At 34.6% G+C, this 18,143-nt stretch overlaps 1 protein-coding gene across 1 annotated transcript; it reads right to left on the bottom strand.

Moving 5' to 3' along the window:
• Positions 1–6,378: 6,378 nt before the first annotated feature.
• LOC123551206 (polyunsaturated fatty acid 5-lipoxygenase-like) lies at positions 6,379–17,703 on the bottom strand. The gene is made up of 6 exons (XM_045339950.2): positions 17,559–17,703; positions 14,554–14,728; positions 10,946–11,174; positions 10,001–10,199; positions 9,464–9,722; positions 6,379–8,061 (listed from the first exon to the last, which is right to left on the bottom strand). Exons 2-6 carry the CDS (start codon positions 14,637–14,639, stop codon positions 6,714–6,716), a joined length of 2,121 nt encoding a protein of 706 aa, XP_045195885.2. The 5' UTR covers positions 14,640–14,728; positions 17,559–17,703; the 3' UTR covers positions 6,379–6,713.
• Positions 17,704–18,143: the final 440 nt, after the last annotated feature.

Genomic DNA, 18,143 nt, shown 5'->3' with positions numbered 1-18,143 from the left:
CAGCAATTCAACAAAAATTATAGCAATGACAAGCTGAAAAGGGAGTCAAACACTATCTGTGCTTATGTGTTACGTTATCAATACATTAAATATACAAATTATTCTGACAATCTCCACTGACAATAAAATTGGTAACAATTTAGAAATATTTCCAGTCAAAGCTATAATAAAATATCAAAATATTACCATTATTGTAATTAGTTTGCGCTGCTAACTGATGTTCTGAAATAGAATACTTAATTAACCGTTATACAGACTGCTTTCTCACCATAACTGCATATTTGCGGATGTCTTTAAATTGTATTTTGGCATTTGTAACAAATGTTGAGTTCTGCTCATCCAGGGGCTGGAGGGCATAACATGTATTTCTAATTCCGTTACCGTCCATGGACAGGCCCAATTAAACTGAGCATGAACCATTTTCACTTTTGTCGTGTTAGGCAACCTTTGGCGTTTCTACTCTTTTTATTCTGTCATGGGACAGAGGAAAACACAATATGCCCCTTTGGGCATTACATAAAGAACGAGCGGTCATTTCGCTAGAACTATCGATTTTCCAGTTAGATGGTTGCCTCACAGAATGACCCTGATAAAGATGAGGGACAAAAGAAATACATTCAATATTTCAACAACTTTTGAACTCTTCTGCAAACTATCAACCACATTATATTCTATCAATCAAACGAGTGTGAGATATGTACTGCTGCAAACTGCAATGCAGTGGTACGTTAGTTGATTGCGTAGAATACCAACTTTTAATTATATCTTAGCTTAGTAGGAGATCTTCGGATCATAAGGTTGTGAGTTCGATTTCTGGGCGAAACATATGTTCTCGACGACAGTTTGATAAATGTCCTGTGCCTGAAATCATTCGTACTCCAACTCTGATTCATACGGAGAAGTTGGGGTAGTTTCTAGCAAAAAACAGGTAAGTACTGGTATAGAATCCAGGAACATTAGTTACGTTAACTGCCCGCCATTACATAAATGAAATATTGTTGAAAAACGGCGATAAACCCAAATCAAACAAACACAATCTTACTTTTTTATATGATAAGAAAAGCAAAATCCTATGCTTTAGTTTGCTTTGCAGAATTAAAGAGAATTGACGAAGTTCTGAAGTCTTAGCTTCCAATTCAGGACATCTTAAGAGCTATCAATTAAATACATTCCTTCAAACAAGGCCGATAAGGACGATTTTACTGTCATAACCAAAAGGTTATAATGCAGTAATTCGGTCAAAAATGTGCTTCCGTGGTGTAGTCGAAAGAAGTCCCTAATAAATAGATCCTAATTTTTCCATTTTTCGCGCATTTGCGCGTAAATCGGGGGCCAAATGGGCATTATTTCACTCGTTGAATGAATTTTACATAAAATAGAACACTTTTCATGCTAATATTCGCATGTTTTACGAAAGTAGGGTGTTTATTCTGCGGACCGCTTTCTGAAATGCGGCAATATGAGGGTACCTGACTTCAGTTGACTTGCATTTCACTGCATACTATTCAACACCCCTTTTTCTTTTCGTTTTCTTGAAGCAAATGTATGGATATCTTGTGGAAAATAGGTCTACGAGTACGACAGAGTGAAAATCTAGAAACTGTAACAAAATTGTTCTGAAGTAGCTGAATTTTATATGAAACAAAAAACAATTTCTTTTATTGGTATATAGCCAAAACATTTGACCGGAAAAATCCAAATCAATTTATCTAAATACGTGTTTAGTGATTAATCAACACCAGAGGGCGGCTTTTGTTCTTTAAGTTAGTTTAATTCTACAATGAAAATATGTACTATAAATAAATGTTTTCTTTAAAATTTAGCTAAACAAGTTACAGTTGTCAAAAGACTAAAACTGAGCTATGGGACCAGGGACGTTAACTGGACTAATGACCGATATATGTATTTGTGACACGGATGTCGAGGGCAGAGTACAGTCTCCTTTCTTTACATTTTATATATTCAACGGGTGACATCATTTGAAAGACAAACAAGAAGTTGTACAACAAAGTTACAATAACCTAAGTCCCCCCTCTCTGAAGATGTGCCCATTGTTTTCTCGTTTAGGGCAAAAGCGTTATTTAAACCGGGGACCACAGGCCGCTTTTCGAGGAATTGCACTGTGTGTCATTGAAGCCCCATGGGAATACATCTGCGTGTGTCTCTAAATCTTATTATTGTACTTGTAGTATGTGTAAACACTGAATCTGCTTAACCTAGGGATAGAGAGCGTGGACGGTAGCTTACGTTTCCACTACCGTCAAGGAACAAACTCAAACAAACAAATGAAATGCGTAATAATCATACACGTATGGCTGATATGAAAGTTCCTTTTTAAACTACAGACTGGTCAGTGAAAGTTACTTTGTAAGTCATTGAATAGAGCTACACGCCTTATTTCCCCCAAATGAGATGACATGTCGTGCAAAAGACCCGGTTACACTTAGAGCGAACACAAACTGATGTAATAAAATCGCAAGTTTAGCTTTCTGTAAAAGCTGGTCATTGGCCCGGTAATAACGCTAATATACTAGTATAGCTAGTTACGCAAAAAGGAAACAGCTTTCATTTAAAAAGATCCTCTTTGGGTTTTTTTTGTTGTTTTGTTTTTTAAGGGGATAATGTTTTTATTTCATAAGACATATAAATAATTACAGACAAGCTCTATGGCTTTTCAAAGACTACACTAACATCATATCAAGAAACTACATGTATTCATTATTCAATATAGTATATATGTATATATGTACATCTTGCAAATTTCCAAGGATAAAGATTCATTACCACCCCCCCCCCCCTCCCCAACCCCTCCCCTTCTTATATGGTGCAGAAGAAGGAAAACAGAAACAAACAAACAAACCCAAAAACAAAACAAAACCAACAAAAAAATACAACACAACAACAACTAAAAAAGCATTATAAATTATTGGATGCTCTTTGTGTTGATATATTGTCAGCCTCCATTGGATTCTTTTTGTGTTGATGTATTTCAGCCTCCATTGGATTCTTTTTGTGTTGATATATTGTCAGTCTTCATTGGATTCTTTTTGTGTTGATGTATTGTCGGCCTCCATTGGATTCGGAAGCTTCGGTGTTTTTCGTTGCTTTTAACGTCGAGAAGGATCGGAATAATACAGCTACATATCAATGTCATATTGAGCTATATATATATATACAATACCTTATATTGCAAATCTCTGGGTTTCCATTCTAAAAACCTACAACTGTTAATTGCTTGTTGATATTTTTCAAGATAAGTCGTCTTACTTGATAAATATACAATTTGAATAAGTACGGAAATTGACAGGAAACATGGTATAGCACTTTAACAAAGAAAGAAAGAAAATTTGGATCCCTTTTACCTTGATTTTAAGGTTGAAACCGCGAAGCAGTTGAGACCTATAACTACCGTATTTTGGAGCTTGCAAGAATATAAACCTAACAGTTTTCATTTAAGGCAGATTAATCCGCCGTCCGAGAAACATGAAGGCTTTTACCCGTTTTTCAGGCTAATCGACAGATATTTGTTATTGATATAAACTGTTTTCTGAACCTTGTTCTAAAGTCTGTTGGTATTTCATACACATGTAAATACAATAAGGTTAAAGAATGCGTTATTTTATCACGAGAAAGTATGTTTTTATGTCTGTTGACCCATCATGGCTAATTTGAAAAGTGAAGGTGTATTCCTAAAAAATATTTCAGAAAACCACGGATGTGACCGAAGCGCATTAAAAAAATGCCGATAAAAATAGTTCGAAACGTATTATAAATATTTCTCTTATTTATCTTTAAGATTACATATTGCACTCGTCAGTAATAAGACAGCATAAGATCTGAATTATTTTGTACTTGTATAGACATGCGATTCTCCCTACCTGTCCCCGTCTACGATTTCGTCTTAAAATATATTAGTTCTTATGTTAAAAATGTTTTTTTTAATTACTTCCCTTTATTCTTAAACTTTTCTTATTTTTTTAGAATTTTTATAATGATAGATCTCATATTATGTATTTCCTATATTTGATATTATTTTTTAATACTTTTTAGGCGATTGATTTAAAATTGGTCAAAGTATTTGTTTACGTTTATCTATTTCTTGTAAATATAATTGTAGTATATATCTAACAAATAATCAAGGCCTTCGAGTGGTTTATCGTCTAGTTTACCACGGTTCAGAGTTCAGATGCGTATGAATTGAACCACGAGGGCGTTAGCCCAAGTGGTTAAATACTGAAGCATCTGAACGATGAACCGTGGTGAATTAGACGATAAATCACAAGAAGGCCTTGATTGTTTTCATTCTGACATGCTCATTGACATATTTTAATAAACATTATACTGGACTTCATTTACCCGGGGAGTAATGTATCGGACGTCATGCGGCAATTTGACGTCATAATTGACGTCATGATGCTCTCTTACCGGTCTGCGCGTCAACCGTTGTTTATCGCAGAATATACAGAGCTTGATTTACTTCTTTGTTTAACTGACCCCGTGTTCACAAAACATTTTCAGTCTCAGCTGAGCTTGATAATGAAACTTTATTTCTCATTTATATCAAAAAAGCATGTTTAACACAAAATTTTAAGTTAATAATTATTTTAAAGTGATTATTCGGTACTGATGGTCAGTCTCATTTGGAATTTAAGCTTGAAGTTTTAGTAAAACTGATATTAAAATTTCAAACTCAACCTCAGCTGAGATCGAAAAATGTTTTGTGAACACGGGGCCTGGGATTCAAATCGAGTCATGTTAGAATGCTACATTACCCTGGTGTAGCAGTATTCTGACGTATATCTTACTTTTGCGTAAGTCATGGGATGATTTAGAATCTACATGCAATCGTCGTGCATCTGCATACATTTATGTTACATATTTGTTTCCAATAATTACCATTCAATATGTAAAATTAAATAGAGCTATTTTAATATTTACAAGATAAATATTGACATTCCCTGTGGATCGTAAATGTATTTCGACTTTTAGCGGGACTTTACGGTGACGTTTAACAACATTACGTAAGTTCCGGATTTGTATTTCAATTGTTGTTGAATTGAAAGAACGCCATGATGTAGAAATTTACTCGAAATTTGTCATTTTGATAAAGGCCATAAGGCCGAAACGTTAATAAAACAAAGTGAAAACGATAGAGTCTTTAAAAATAAATTGTTAAACAAAATATAATCAAATCAGTAACGAGTTTGCGAAACGTTATAACATACTGTAATCAAAAGAACGACACGCAGAGGTACATCCTAGATGGTATATAGCTTTTGAATACTGTGCCCTTCTAGAACAGTCCTGGAATATTTCCCATTTATATACCAACCTTGCTAGAACAGTTTATAATCCTCGTTTAATTTACCGATTAAGCCTCACAATTTAGCAATTATACACAAAAAAACACTTGAAACCTGGCAAACATTGATAATATGGGGTTGAGCAAATTTATGATGTTGGAGTTGAACTTTCTGAGATCTGATTCTAATACTGTACGGAGTGCATTGCCTGTAGTCGTCTGATGCTACGATATTATTTTCAAATTCTTCTAGTTTACGCTTGATAATCCTTTTGATTCACTGATTTATCGCCACAATTTAGCAATTCTTGAAAATATGCTTCAATTTACAATTGTAGAAAAAAAACTTGACATATAAATAATATTGGAGTTGAACTGTTGGAGATCTGCTACCCTTTTTTGTTTTCAATGAAATATAATCTTCATGTCGTCTGCTCAGAATCCAGATCGATATCGGGGAGATATTTTACTACTTTATTACATGTTAAAACTAGCTCTTTGTATAGAAAAAGATCTGAAGGGAGGCACATGACTTCTTATGGGGTTGACCATAATGCAGTGAAACTATAGTCACGTGACTGATACACGTGATGAAAACGCTAATATTGCGTAGGTAGACATAAAGAAATAACTACTTTCACTTTCTTTTTATCAAACAGCTTCGACTCACTTTTTGAAGCATATAGCTTAAAATCATCAGCAGACATTCCTCTTTACAGTCAAGCATCAATATAGCTTATATTTGACATGAAAATGGACTTTACCAGGCGAGAAAATAGCACTATATATTGATATGTTCTACATATCCGGTGATTAACTACCTCCATGCCTTTAATACCAACTCCTGTGACATTGAAGGCTACACACACACACTTCTTACCAGAACAACATGTATTTCTTCAGATTATGAGTTGTTAACAACATATTGAAAGGTTTCAACCTTTCTGTGCTTTCAGCGCTTTGATTCAGTTAAGGGTCTGACTCCCCTATTTGTGTCCCCTATTTGTTTTCACCCTAACGGCGAGAGACAAAAATACTAGATGTGCTATATTTTCTTAAAAATAAGCAACTCGAAAGAAAGTTTAAATTGTATTCAAAAGACGCAAGCCTACAAGATATACCAGCCACAAAAACCGTCAAAATACACAAGAAATACAATATTTTACTCACGTAAACTATACACCAATACGTGTATATTTCAACACTTATAATCTCCATCTACAAGAAATAGTGAATAACTAATGGATAACAGCAAAATAAAAGAAATGGACAGCTTAACATATTGATATATAATGAATCTAATTTGTAGAGATAAAAATTTCTGTCTATAACAAACGAGGTGGAAGTTGGAGCGTTTTTCATTTCGCAGCAATCAACTCAAAAGTGCATTTCTTGTTCAGCTCGACAACAATTAGATGCTTATAGAATTTGGTACATAGTTGGGATTCAAACACCAATAGTTTTCAATTCTTTGATTCCCGTTGTTTTTTTCTTTGTTATCATTGGCAATGCGTGTCAGGTCGGCTCGAAACTCTTCAACTACTTCAAGTGCCTTTTTATCGATGATAGAGTGAACCTCAAAGTTCCCTAGCTTATTCATTCCTCTCGTACTTAGCACATTCGTTATGACCAAGGTATCATATGTTGTTGTTTTTTGTGGTAGGCTTTGAAGCAATTCAATATCTTCTATTTGGCCATTGCCTTTTGGTGGACTTCCTCGGAGTCCTAGTGGATAGTTTGGAGGATAGGCATAATCTTCATACTGACGGAAGTTGACAGCTGCATGTTGCACGCTGCATGTAAAAATAATGCTTGTCAGGGTATGACAAACTTGTTCTTTAGTGATGAATTTGCCGTTCTCCCCATAAACACCAAGCATGCCAAGCCCCTGTTGGTCCACAGGGGCAACGATTTCTTGCCTCCAATTCTGCAGCTCGTAGTCCTCCTGCACGTCAACATCTGAGGCGTAATAAAGATCCAGGTATTTACGTACATACGTGCGTATTGCATCGTAAAGCGGGATGGCGTCATTACGGTAGTAATAATGCGGTAAAAGATTTTGATCGTCTACACCTCGTACTTTCAAGTCAGTTGATAGGGTACCATCAACGTCCATTCGCCACTTCTCGTTTTTACGTTTCATAAGTTCTACCATTCCGTTTGTGCCTAAATTCAGCAATTCTGCCACGTATCCATGTTCGTTGAGTAATATCGGAATGCCAATATTATTTATGGCAATGAGATAAAGAAAGTGGGGCATCAGTAATCTGAAGATAGGATGGTCCTTGTGTATCTGTCTGTGAGTACAAGCGACGATACCTTCCATCTTTAAATGGGTAAACCCAAGATGTGCAACGGACTGGTGGTAATTTGCATCTGCTACGTTGAACCACATCTTTGCTAGAATCCATGTGTTTGTGGGGGGATCGGTTGGGAGAAAGACGGGATTGTTGGCACTAGGCTTCTGAAATAACTGGATAGCGATAGGTACTAGTTTGCCATTATTCTTTTGATAGAATAAAGCAATTGGAGCACACATGACATACCCTGCTCTTGTTGGTAGACCATCTAGTATGTCATAATCAATTATGAATATCCGCTTCTTCTGTAAAGCCTGTGGTAATGTCATACTTTCAAGAAATGGCTTCAGCATTTGACCGTTGACTGCAAGCTTGTCTGGAATTTTGGTACAAAGACGTATCACGCAGGGGTTTACACTCATTAGACGCTGCATTCCAAATAATTCATCGTTTTTCCACCTGCAACAATTATATCGACATTACCTTTCTATGAGCGTGAAAATTAAAGACATAAAAAGCTTCTGATAACTTAAAGGAAAAAAATATATATATACAATTTATATTTAAGAAATAATTTATAGCAAAGCCCTATTTATACACGATAACGTCGGGCGTAATAATTTCACGAGGGCGCAGCCGAGTGAAATTATTTCTTACGACGTATAACCGCCCGAGTGTATACTGTAGGCTTACTTATTTTAGCGATGTACTAATAACAGCGCTTTTAGCGCTATCGCACGTGCGCTAATTCATGTCCGCGCATTAATTTGTCCAAGCATTTTCATGTACATTTTCATTTGATGATGTTTTCTTCGAACTTTTGCAAATAAATACTCTTGAGAGTTTGCACTAGTTACACTGCTTGCTAATAGTTTAAGGTTCGTATGATATTCCTGTTTATTGTTCATATTATTATTTTAAATATATCATCATACAAAATAAAATATTTAAGCTTGTAGTTTGTGTTTTTTCTCATTTGATCCAGTTGTTATCGATTATTTTTGCCGCGCTAATAAATGTACGCCTACAGTAAATAGTGTTTAAACACGGTTTTGCTATTAATTATTTCGTTTCTAATGTATCTTTTATTGTAGAATTTAGATATAATATGATAGAGAACTGTTATTGACGTATGTATGGCGCCAAATGGTAAGTCATCACGCTCCTTTTTTATGCACACCGGAAGTTTGTAAAAAAATAGCACTATCAGATAACGACAGGTCAGGGTGTCCAAATATCTCAGTTATCGTACATCAAAACTTAGAAAAAAATGCTTGTTTAATCTGTTTCCCCTCAATTATAAAAAAAATGTTCTAAACGGATTGCTCTTAATTAACCTCGTTATGTTTTATAAACGACGATCAACGCATTTTAGCAAATTTAGTTTTATATTTCTTCCAAAACGTGTCAGTAACAAATACAGATAACAACGATTGGTGTTATGCGTAAGTGCAAAGACTAGAATCATACTTGTACTTTATGAAGTTGTACAAAAAGCTTACTCTCGGCTGCATGACCATTGTCGGAAAGGTCATTTTTACACAAGAAAAAACTATTTGTAATAACTTCTCATTTGACTAAAGAATATAAAAAACAGACAGTATTATTTGCTTGAGAAAATTTTTCACTAATTATCTAAAATGTTTTGATCAAAAGCAATATTTGTATTTGATATATTTAGAATATAATTTTCGGAAACATACATTTATACAATATCAGCAAGACTAAATAACGTTTGTCTGCTTATATCGCAACCACTGCTTTATTTTCTCATAGTTTATGTCCAGTTAACAAAAGTAAAACCAACAAAGATCGCAACCAAGGACAATTCGGTCTAAGACTGTTTGTGAGAGAGAATTACCTTTCTAGGTTTGAAGGTTTGGGGAAGACAATCCCATACACACTCTTTATATCGTCCAGCTTATGGAATGCACCAGAGGTTGCCTTATCAAATGCTGCTAACGCTTCTAATGCTTTTAATTTCCCACCAATATGAAATTTATATTCATATGAAAACTTTTCTTCTGGTGGTAGCTTTTTTACTAGGGGAGGACAACCCGGATATTTTTCTGTTAGCTCATATAGCTCCCTCATTTCTTCAAGATCACGTTTTCTGTCCTCTGGAATTGTTAAATTAACACAAACTAAACAGAACATTTTGAAAAACCTATAGACCACACAAACTTTACGCTTATATATATATGGTGTATCAAACATTTAGTACTTTATTGATATAAATATGAAAATATCGAGGGCTCAGAGCGAAACTAGTCTAAGTGCGTATAGAAATAGAAACAGATAGACTAGTTTCGCGCTGAGCCCTCGATATGTCCATTTGAAATGAAATAACATCGAAATATTTTACTAGGAATCCCTTGTCTATTATATTTAGATATACCTTTTTTCGAACTCAAGTGCGGCAATGAAAGGTCGTCCGTCATAAATTTGTATGTCCTGTCACTTCTTATGTTGGCAAACACTGGTAATACCGTTTCAACACCTGTCTTGTTGTTTGTAACCATCACTTTATCGATATTCCAACCATCTTTACCGACCATCGCATCCCCACGAATCTCAATCCCATCAATGTTTCTGATCTGTGCATAAATGATACTAATACATTAGAGGTCAATTTAGAACATATTGTAGATATATTAATAATAGTATTACGCAAAATATTAAGCTTCTGCAATACATTGAACTGTGAAAAACTCAAAATTCATTTGAATCCATGGTTCTGAGCTCGAAACTTAAGAGAGAAAAAACACAAACAATATTAGGACAAAATGAAATATAAGCTAAGTTTTTGTGTAAATGAAATATTGGTTGTTTTACAAGTTGTTGTCTTGTACGGGTGTTGTCAATAAGGAAAATATAACTATATTTTGATAGACACTAATCAAAAGTGCCACTGAATATCGCTGAAGCTATAACAAATCAAGCTATAAGTTCTACAGTCCAACTTAAAAAGTAAAGAAACATGAATTGAACAGTAAATGTTTAAGTCAGCATACACAACTTAATTTTTCAGTTTCGCTGTAGCTAATTAAATAACTTTTCTTCGAATAATGTAAAACAAAGTGCCTTATGGGGAGACACCTTCATGACTCCAGCTGGACTCAAATCTTTAGCCTGCTGGCGGCAAATGATTTTGCCTAGATCATGGTCTGCACTGTTCGTTGTTCAGTCAGAAAATTTTCAGTGAACGCCCATATTGAATGATGGATTAGTCCATTTAAGAAATTTAGCAGGCTAAAGGCTAAAGCATATATCTTGGCACACTATCTGCTATTATTCACTTTCTACCTAAATATGTAACTAAAATATTTAGTAAACGTGTAACCTTTGGTTCATCGACTTTGAAAAAGTTCTTGTGACCTCTTGAAATTTTTTCTGGAAATTCAGCTACGCACAACTCATCCTCATCACCAACTTTGCCATCTCCAAGAAGTTTTACATAAATTGTGCCTCTGCACCCTCCTTTTGGTTTGTCAGCAGATTCAACACAAATTGTGTAGTCACCCGTCGATATTGCATCATGTCTACGTGTACCCGATCTCGACATTTTTGTCCTGGATGATAAAAAGGTGTGAAATAACTTGATACATACGCTTATCAAATTAAGGTAATAAAATCCATTTTGTCTATTAGTAACATATATCAAATAAAGTACAGAAATAAGAAATATACTTAAGCAAATACTTAATTTCGTTTTATGAGACTTAAATAGAAATATCATATTTGCGTGACTGAAATAAGTACTGGAGACAAATACTACTAACCATAGTATTATTTAGCTATAAATACATTGTTATAGAAAAAAATCAACACTAAATAACAATAAAGTCAGCAATAGCACGATTTTAAGATAACAGACTTAACAAAGGAATTACTTAAGTTTTTTCGTGAAATTGGGACCAGCATTAAAGGTAATATTACTGTTGTGATGAATAGAAGTGACTACATAATAGAATTCTGAGAGAGCCTGACAACAGCGTAAAAGGCTGTATTCAGTGTGGGGGAACACGTGACTTAAAACGGCAGCTTACACGGAAAAATGGCCGATAATTTCTCCGATTCGCAAGGGAAATCCACGTATTTCTATTAATCAACCTGTGTTTAGATGTTCTAATATATCCTATCATATGCCCCCTACCTTCCGATTACCTCCGGTACCCATACTTTGTTCCATTCACCTATATTTATCGAGAACACTTGGGAAGTTTGAATACATTCGCAAGTTTTGGAATGACGCTATCCACGGACGGATGCAGTTTTGTCCAGAAAATACAAATTACTGAAGTAAATGACTGTACAATTACATGAAAAGTTAACTAAATACACTGTTCAGCCTAAACATGTAAAGAACTGGCAAAAAGCAAAGCTGCCAAAAAGAGAATGTCGAAATCTACGAAATGGCGCTGAACACGTACATAGTCTTCGAAGGTGCTGTGCACGTACAGGAGCAACTATTCTATTTTATATTAAAGAAATACTAAAGTTGCCGCGAGGCTTCTGTATTTACAGCTCACTATGTGATTGTTTTTCGTAATAAATAACATTGTGACGTCTCAGCTTTAATACTTCACCGTTGTTTCACGCACCGATGTCAAATAATATTCTTTCGGAATTCACAAAGATTCAAAAGTCTTTGGGTAGATAAAAGCACAAAATATGATTGTATTGTTTAAACACAACAGAGAATATTGGCAGAAAACCCTGATTTACTCACTCAGTCATAGCTGTGTAAAAGAATTTACTGGAAAACTTTTGAATACACAACACTATTTATCATATAAAGTGAATCTACTATGTCTTCGAGTTATGAATAAGGAAACTGATTTGTCAGATTTATTTTCTTTTGCAGGGGCATTCCTTTCCCACCATACATGTGTTGGCACATAATCTAGGAGTTCGGTGACATGCTCCCCGGAAAATTGTTTGGTATTCAAATGCCATGTGATACATTCTGGGCACATCTGAGTACCTCTCCAACAACATATGATTGGCAATTTATTTTATAAATTTATTTTGACTTTTTTTCCAGAATTTGAAACTGTGGTCAGAAGCCGGTACTGACCTATTTCACTCACAGTTTCCCGAAGAACGACTTAGAGGCACTGAGAAATAACAATGCAAAATAGGCAGAACTGACCTGGTTTTTATTTGCCTCTATTTAATTCAGCGACTATTTCCACAACTCTTTTATATTTGAAAAAACATCTTGGACTACACTTTTAAGAAACTAGAGTTTTACATTTGATTTCCCTCAGTTAAAAATACTACACCATGCACAAAATCGTACCAATAATTATCTTGACTTTTAGCTATTCAAATTTCACCAATTGGGTTCAGTTATTTATTAATCATTTCTAACGACCGCTATATGTTGTTCGCATTTAACAATAATTATTCGGTAACTTTTGTCTGATATAGAGGGAAAAGGTCTAATTTATAGAATCGTAAAGAGCTGGCATTTGGTCAGAAAAAGTCCATATTCAGCATTTTCTTGAAGAGAAAGCATTTAAGACGTGGTCTACATCTTTGCAAACATCCTTTTAAATGTGTATAGAGCTAGTAAAACATTCTATCCTTGTCATTGTTGAACGAAAGTAGTTTTTGAATGCTTTCATTTTACTGAATGAGCGTTCGCAAAATGCAGATGTTGGAGGCATAGTAAGAAGTACAAACAGAATAGTGTTTATAGTCTGAAGTCTGTGGTTTCTGACTGGCAATATTCAAGTGTAGTTTCTACTTTGTTACCTCATTTTTAAATATCTGAAATGTGCCATGAAGATCTGGTGAATATGCGATGTAAATAGGCACTGGCACTGCTGACTTGTTTTCAGTAGATTTTGGCAGCAAAATGGACTTCATTTTGTAGAATGTGAGTTGCCATTTCTAGACAAAATGGTCGAAAAATACACTGATACCATAAATTCAAAGTAATCCAAGACAGATTTTGCATCATGGTTGTCTGTATGCATTTACCTACCAACACGCCTTGATATGCAGTATTTTCTGAGCATGGATTATCATTGGAAACGTGCTCTTGATCATGCAGAAGGCCCGACTTGACCATAGAGACTCAGAAAGGATTCGCATTTTAATGCGTTGTTCCAATTCCTCCCTTGGAACTGTGTCCCTTGCCAGTTCCTCGGTAAACGCTACCGATCATTCAGCTGAGTAATCGAACAGAAAGCTTATATCTTACAGTTGACATCAAGGTTTTGAGACATGTTATTTTAGAACTGTGTACTAAGGCTAAATTCAAACAATGAGCTTTGCAATGTATATCAGTTGCGTCCGTAGCTCTTTCTTTTATAAGCGTTTGCACACCACGGTATTTTTATGTTTAATGCCCCATCATAGCATTGCGCTCTTAACTTTAGAATACCTAGATCAGCCTTACAAGAAATCCGAGATATTGCGATTAACTTTAACACCTTTGATAGATTTGCAGTCAATAAATCATATAGGAAGTCTTTACAGAGGCACATTTATCACCAGTCGGCCTAATCCTAATGCATAGCGAGAGGTGTTTCTTGGTTGATTTGTTAGTTGCATCGTCAACAATGATGGCCAATAAAGGAGAATTTATACAGTCCGCTTACAGTTTTTCTCATATTTGATTAAAGCAAACTCTCATTATCTCATTTTGAATGTCAGGAGATGCGTATTTTGAATTAGATCTCTATATGTGCATTGTCAGATTTTGTTGTTGGTGTTGTTTTTTAAATTATACTGTGCATTGCCCAAAAGCTCCTTTTGAATTTCACCATCTTGCGCAAATATGTTTAGCATTGTCATGAAATTGCTACCCTCTTCCGTATGGCCATGTGTCGCTATATTCTGCTCAATACAAACAACAGTAACCTTTATTATTTCTCCTATTACGTGTCTATTTCTTTGTACTAAATTATTTGTTGATTCAGATATTTTCTTGCTTACCGAATTATTTTTTTCCTGTCTTGATAGTCGCATAATAACTTCCCTCTAGGACCGAAGAAACGTGGTGATAGGATTCTGTGTAACATCTTTTGAGCCAGATGAAAACAATTCTTCGAATCTGTGTAATACTGGTAGCTCTAATATGAAGGTTTTCTTCCTACCGCCAACAAACATACTGAAAATATGTAAATAAAAACATGACTTTCATATGAATTTACACAAACTAGGGAAAAAAATTATGTAACATCCATCATCCTTTTCACCCTCGTATTCTAATTGCATTTTTTTGGCATTTTCGTGTGTGTTTTTTTCTCATATCTGAAGAAAATGTGTAGTCATATGTCTAAAGTGTCTATATGTGTCTCCGAGACGTTATATAACACTATGTAAGTATGTGTTGCCATTGATATTACTCTAAATACTACGTTTATGTAATTAAATGGGAAAAATGCAGTCCACATATAAAGACGTTGTAAAAAGGTTTTCTTTTTATTTTCATTTGCATGTTCTTTCATGCACGTTCAAAATTAAATTATGCGGACAAATATAGAGCATGTCTGCTTAAGTGCATGAACTTTCGTAGATCTTGTTTTTCAGAAAATGCGATTCAACCTTTGACATTATAAATGTGTAAAACACTTTTAAACACAGAAGCCTCGTGGCAACATAAGTATTTCTATAATATAATATTGAATCATTGACCTTGTACGTGCACAGCGCCCTGGAAGACTATGTACGTGTTCAGCGCCATTTCGTATATTTCGACATTCTCTTTTTGGTAGCTTTGATTTTGCCAGTCCGTTACATGTTTATGATGGACTGGATACTTTGTTAAGTTTTAATGTCATTGTACTGTCGTTTACTTCAGTAATTAGTATTTTCTGAACAAAATAATGTCGGTCCGTGGATACCGTCATCCCAAAAACTGCGAATGCATTCAAACTTCCCAAGTGTTCTCGAAAAATATAGGTGAATGGAACAAAAGAAAGGTACCAGAGGAAATCGGAAGGTAAGGGGCATATGATAGGACATATTAGAACATCTAAAACAAATGTTTATCAATAGAAATACCTTGATTTTCCTGACGAATCGGAGAAATTATCGGCCATTTTTTGTGATTAATAGAAAACACTAAATAGCAGAATTTCAAAGACAGTTATACAACAGCATAAAAGGTTATACTGTTGTTGTGCTGAATAGAAGTAACAAAAAGCAGAAGAACAAAGACGGTTAGACAACAGCATAAACAGTTAAATTGTTGTTGTGCTGAATAGAAGTAACAAAAAGCAGAAGAACAAAGACGGTTAGACAACAGCATAAAAGGTTATATTACTGTTGCGATGAATAGAAGTGACTACGGTTAGACAACATCATAAAAGGTTATATGACTGTTTTGATGAATAGAAAAGACTAAACAACAGAAGCTCAAAGACAATTAGACAACAGCATAAAATGTTATCATATAACTGTTGTGATGAATACAAGTGACTAAATAGCAGAGGCTCAAAGACAATAAGACAACAGCATAAACTATGATAAATTTAATGAAATGCCTGAAACAGTTCAAGCAATATATAACATGTGCTTTGGTAAAACTTATGATTTACTTAAAGTACCAAATGATGCTAGTACATCACTATTTTATGTTTTACCCTAAACGCACAAAGGATTTAATAATGAACTATGACTTGGTTACCGAGGACGTCCTTTTTAGTCACTGAAAACATTTATGAATATTTACATTCAACATATATTTTGTATGGAAAGAAAAAAAAGCGTTTATTTTCGTATAAATAAAATTGGTGTTATAATATCTAAGACGGCCCTTTCCGCGCGATTGCACGCGCAACCTGACGTCATTCGCAAAAAATCATTAACAAAATTGTGTTGTTCGAATTTTCTTTTCAAAATTTGACGCCAAAATTTAAAAAAGAACATTAAATAATAGCTTAAAATTATTTTTCTTATGGTAAAGATCAAAACTGAATCGACACAGCTGTTAGATTTTTCACTGAATTTAACTACAATGTATATTCTAAATAAAAATCAGGAGCTGTATTTTCATCAACTGAACGTGGGTGAGTCGTTTTTGGCCGTTGTACAGTATTTAGATGTTGAAACGATCGATATCCTGGCATTTCTTTCCTGACCACTGATTCTTGTAGTAAGCTACCGTACAAATGTAAATATAGTAATAGAATGTTATACGGGTATACGGATATAAACTACATTGGGACTTCTTGGAAATCATCCAAAAATTTATAGCGCGATTCATGGATTTACAAGAAGTCCCAGTGTGGTTTATACTTGTATAAACGCACAAAAATAGCATTTTATTCTTAAATAAATTGGTGGCATCGCGCGTTAATGCTGTTCTCTATTTATATTTGTCATCAAAATATTAAGGTTTGTTATCCTTTTCATTGATAACCGTATGAAAAAATTTTACAGTCAATTGCCCATATGTGATTGGACAATTGAAATTAAATAAGTAGTTCTCTTCAAGGCATCGATATGAAAGATGTTTCTATTTGAATTGAAATTTACAAATTTTGAGTATAAAGTTATTATTTCTATTACTTTCACTACAGTATTGATATACATGTATATAAAGTTTAAGGAACACAAGTTATTTATTACTTTAACAGTGACTTTGAATCAGGTAAATGTAATATTTTAGAATTATGATAGAACACAATAATTCATAACTACACAACATATTTTCGAAGGAATTAATATATTAATAATTTTCTTAAAAAGATTTCCATGTAGTACTAAATTTCATGAAACACCTAGAATAAATTATTTTTCATAGTTTTGTACTAACGCAGTTGTATTTTTTTTCTGAACAGTTGAAAAATTAAATACCAGATTTCAATGTACAAGTCTGCATTTTTGATAAAGTACTCTCTAATAACTACCCGATTTCAAACTTTTTGTCGTGGATTATTGTTAAAATTATTTTATATATTATATCTTTAACATCTACTTTGAAACAGTTTTACCTTTTCGAATGTTATCCAGTTTAAGCCTACGACCGGAATGCGTCTGTATGTTTTCCGTCGGCTTTTATAACACAGACAAGGCTGCGCGACACACTACATGAAAATGACGTCTGCGCATAGAATGGCAAATATATCATTTTACGTAACTTTTTATATTGTGTTTATAATGATAGGACAGAGGCATTTTACTAAGCGTAGTTACTTGTAATAAAGTAGACATGTTGTAACAGTACCTTGCTCTGTAACGTTCTATTGATCACGCGAGACCCGAATGCATAATTGTGTATCAAGGTACTACTTTAATGACTCTTTTATTATATGAGCCGCGCCATGAGAAAACCAACATAGTTGTTTTGCGACCAGCATGGATCCAGACCAGCCTTGGCATCCGCGCAGTCTGGTCATGATCCATGCTGTTCGCTAACAGTTTCTCTAATTGCAATAGGCTTTGAAAGCGAACAGCATGGATCCTGACCAGCCTGCGCGGATGCGCAAGCTGGTCTGGATCCATGCTGGTCGCAAAACCACTATGTTGATTTTCTCATGGCGCGGCTCATATAGCTTCACCTACTTCTAACGTCATTC

The sequence above is a fragment of the Mercenaria mercenaria genome, chromosome 4 (assembly GCF_021730395.1).
Source record: "Mercenaria mercenaria strain notata chromosome 4, MADL_Memer_1, whole genome shotgun sequence".
Classification (NCBI taxonomy): Eukaryota; Metazoa; Mollusca; class Bivalvia; order Venerida; family Veneridae; genus Mercenaria; species Mercenaria mercenaria.
This window is presented reverse-complemented; position numbering and strand designations above follow the sequence as displayed.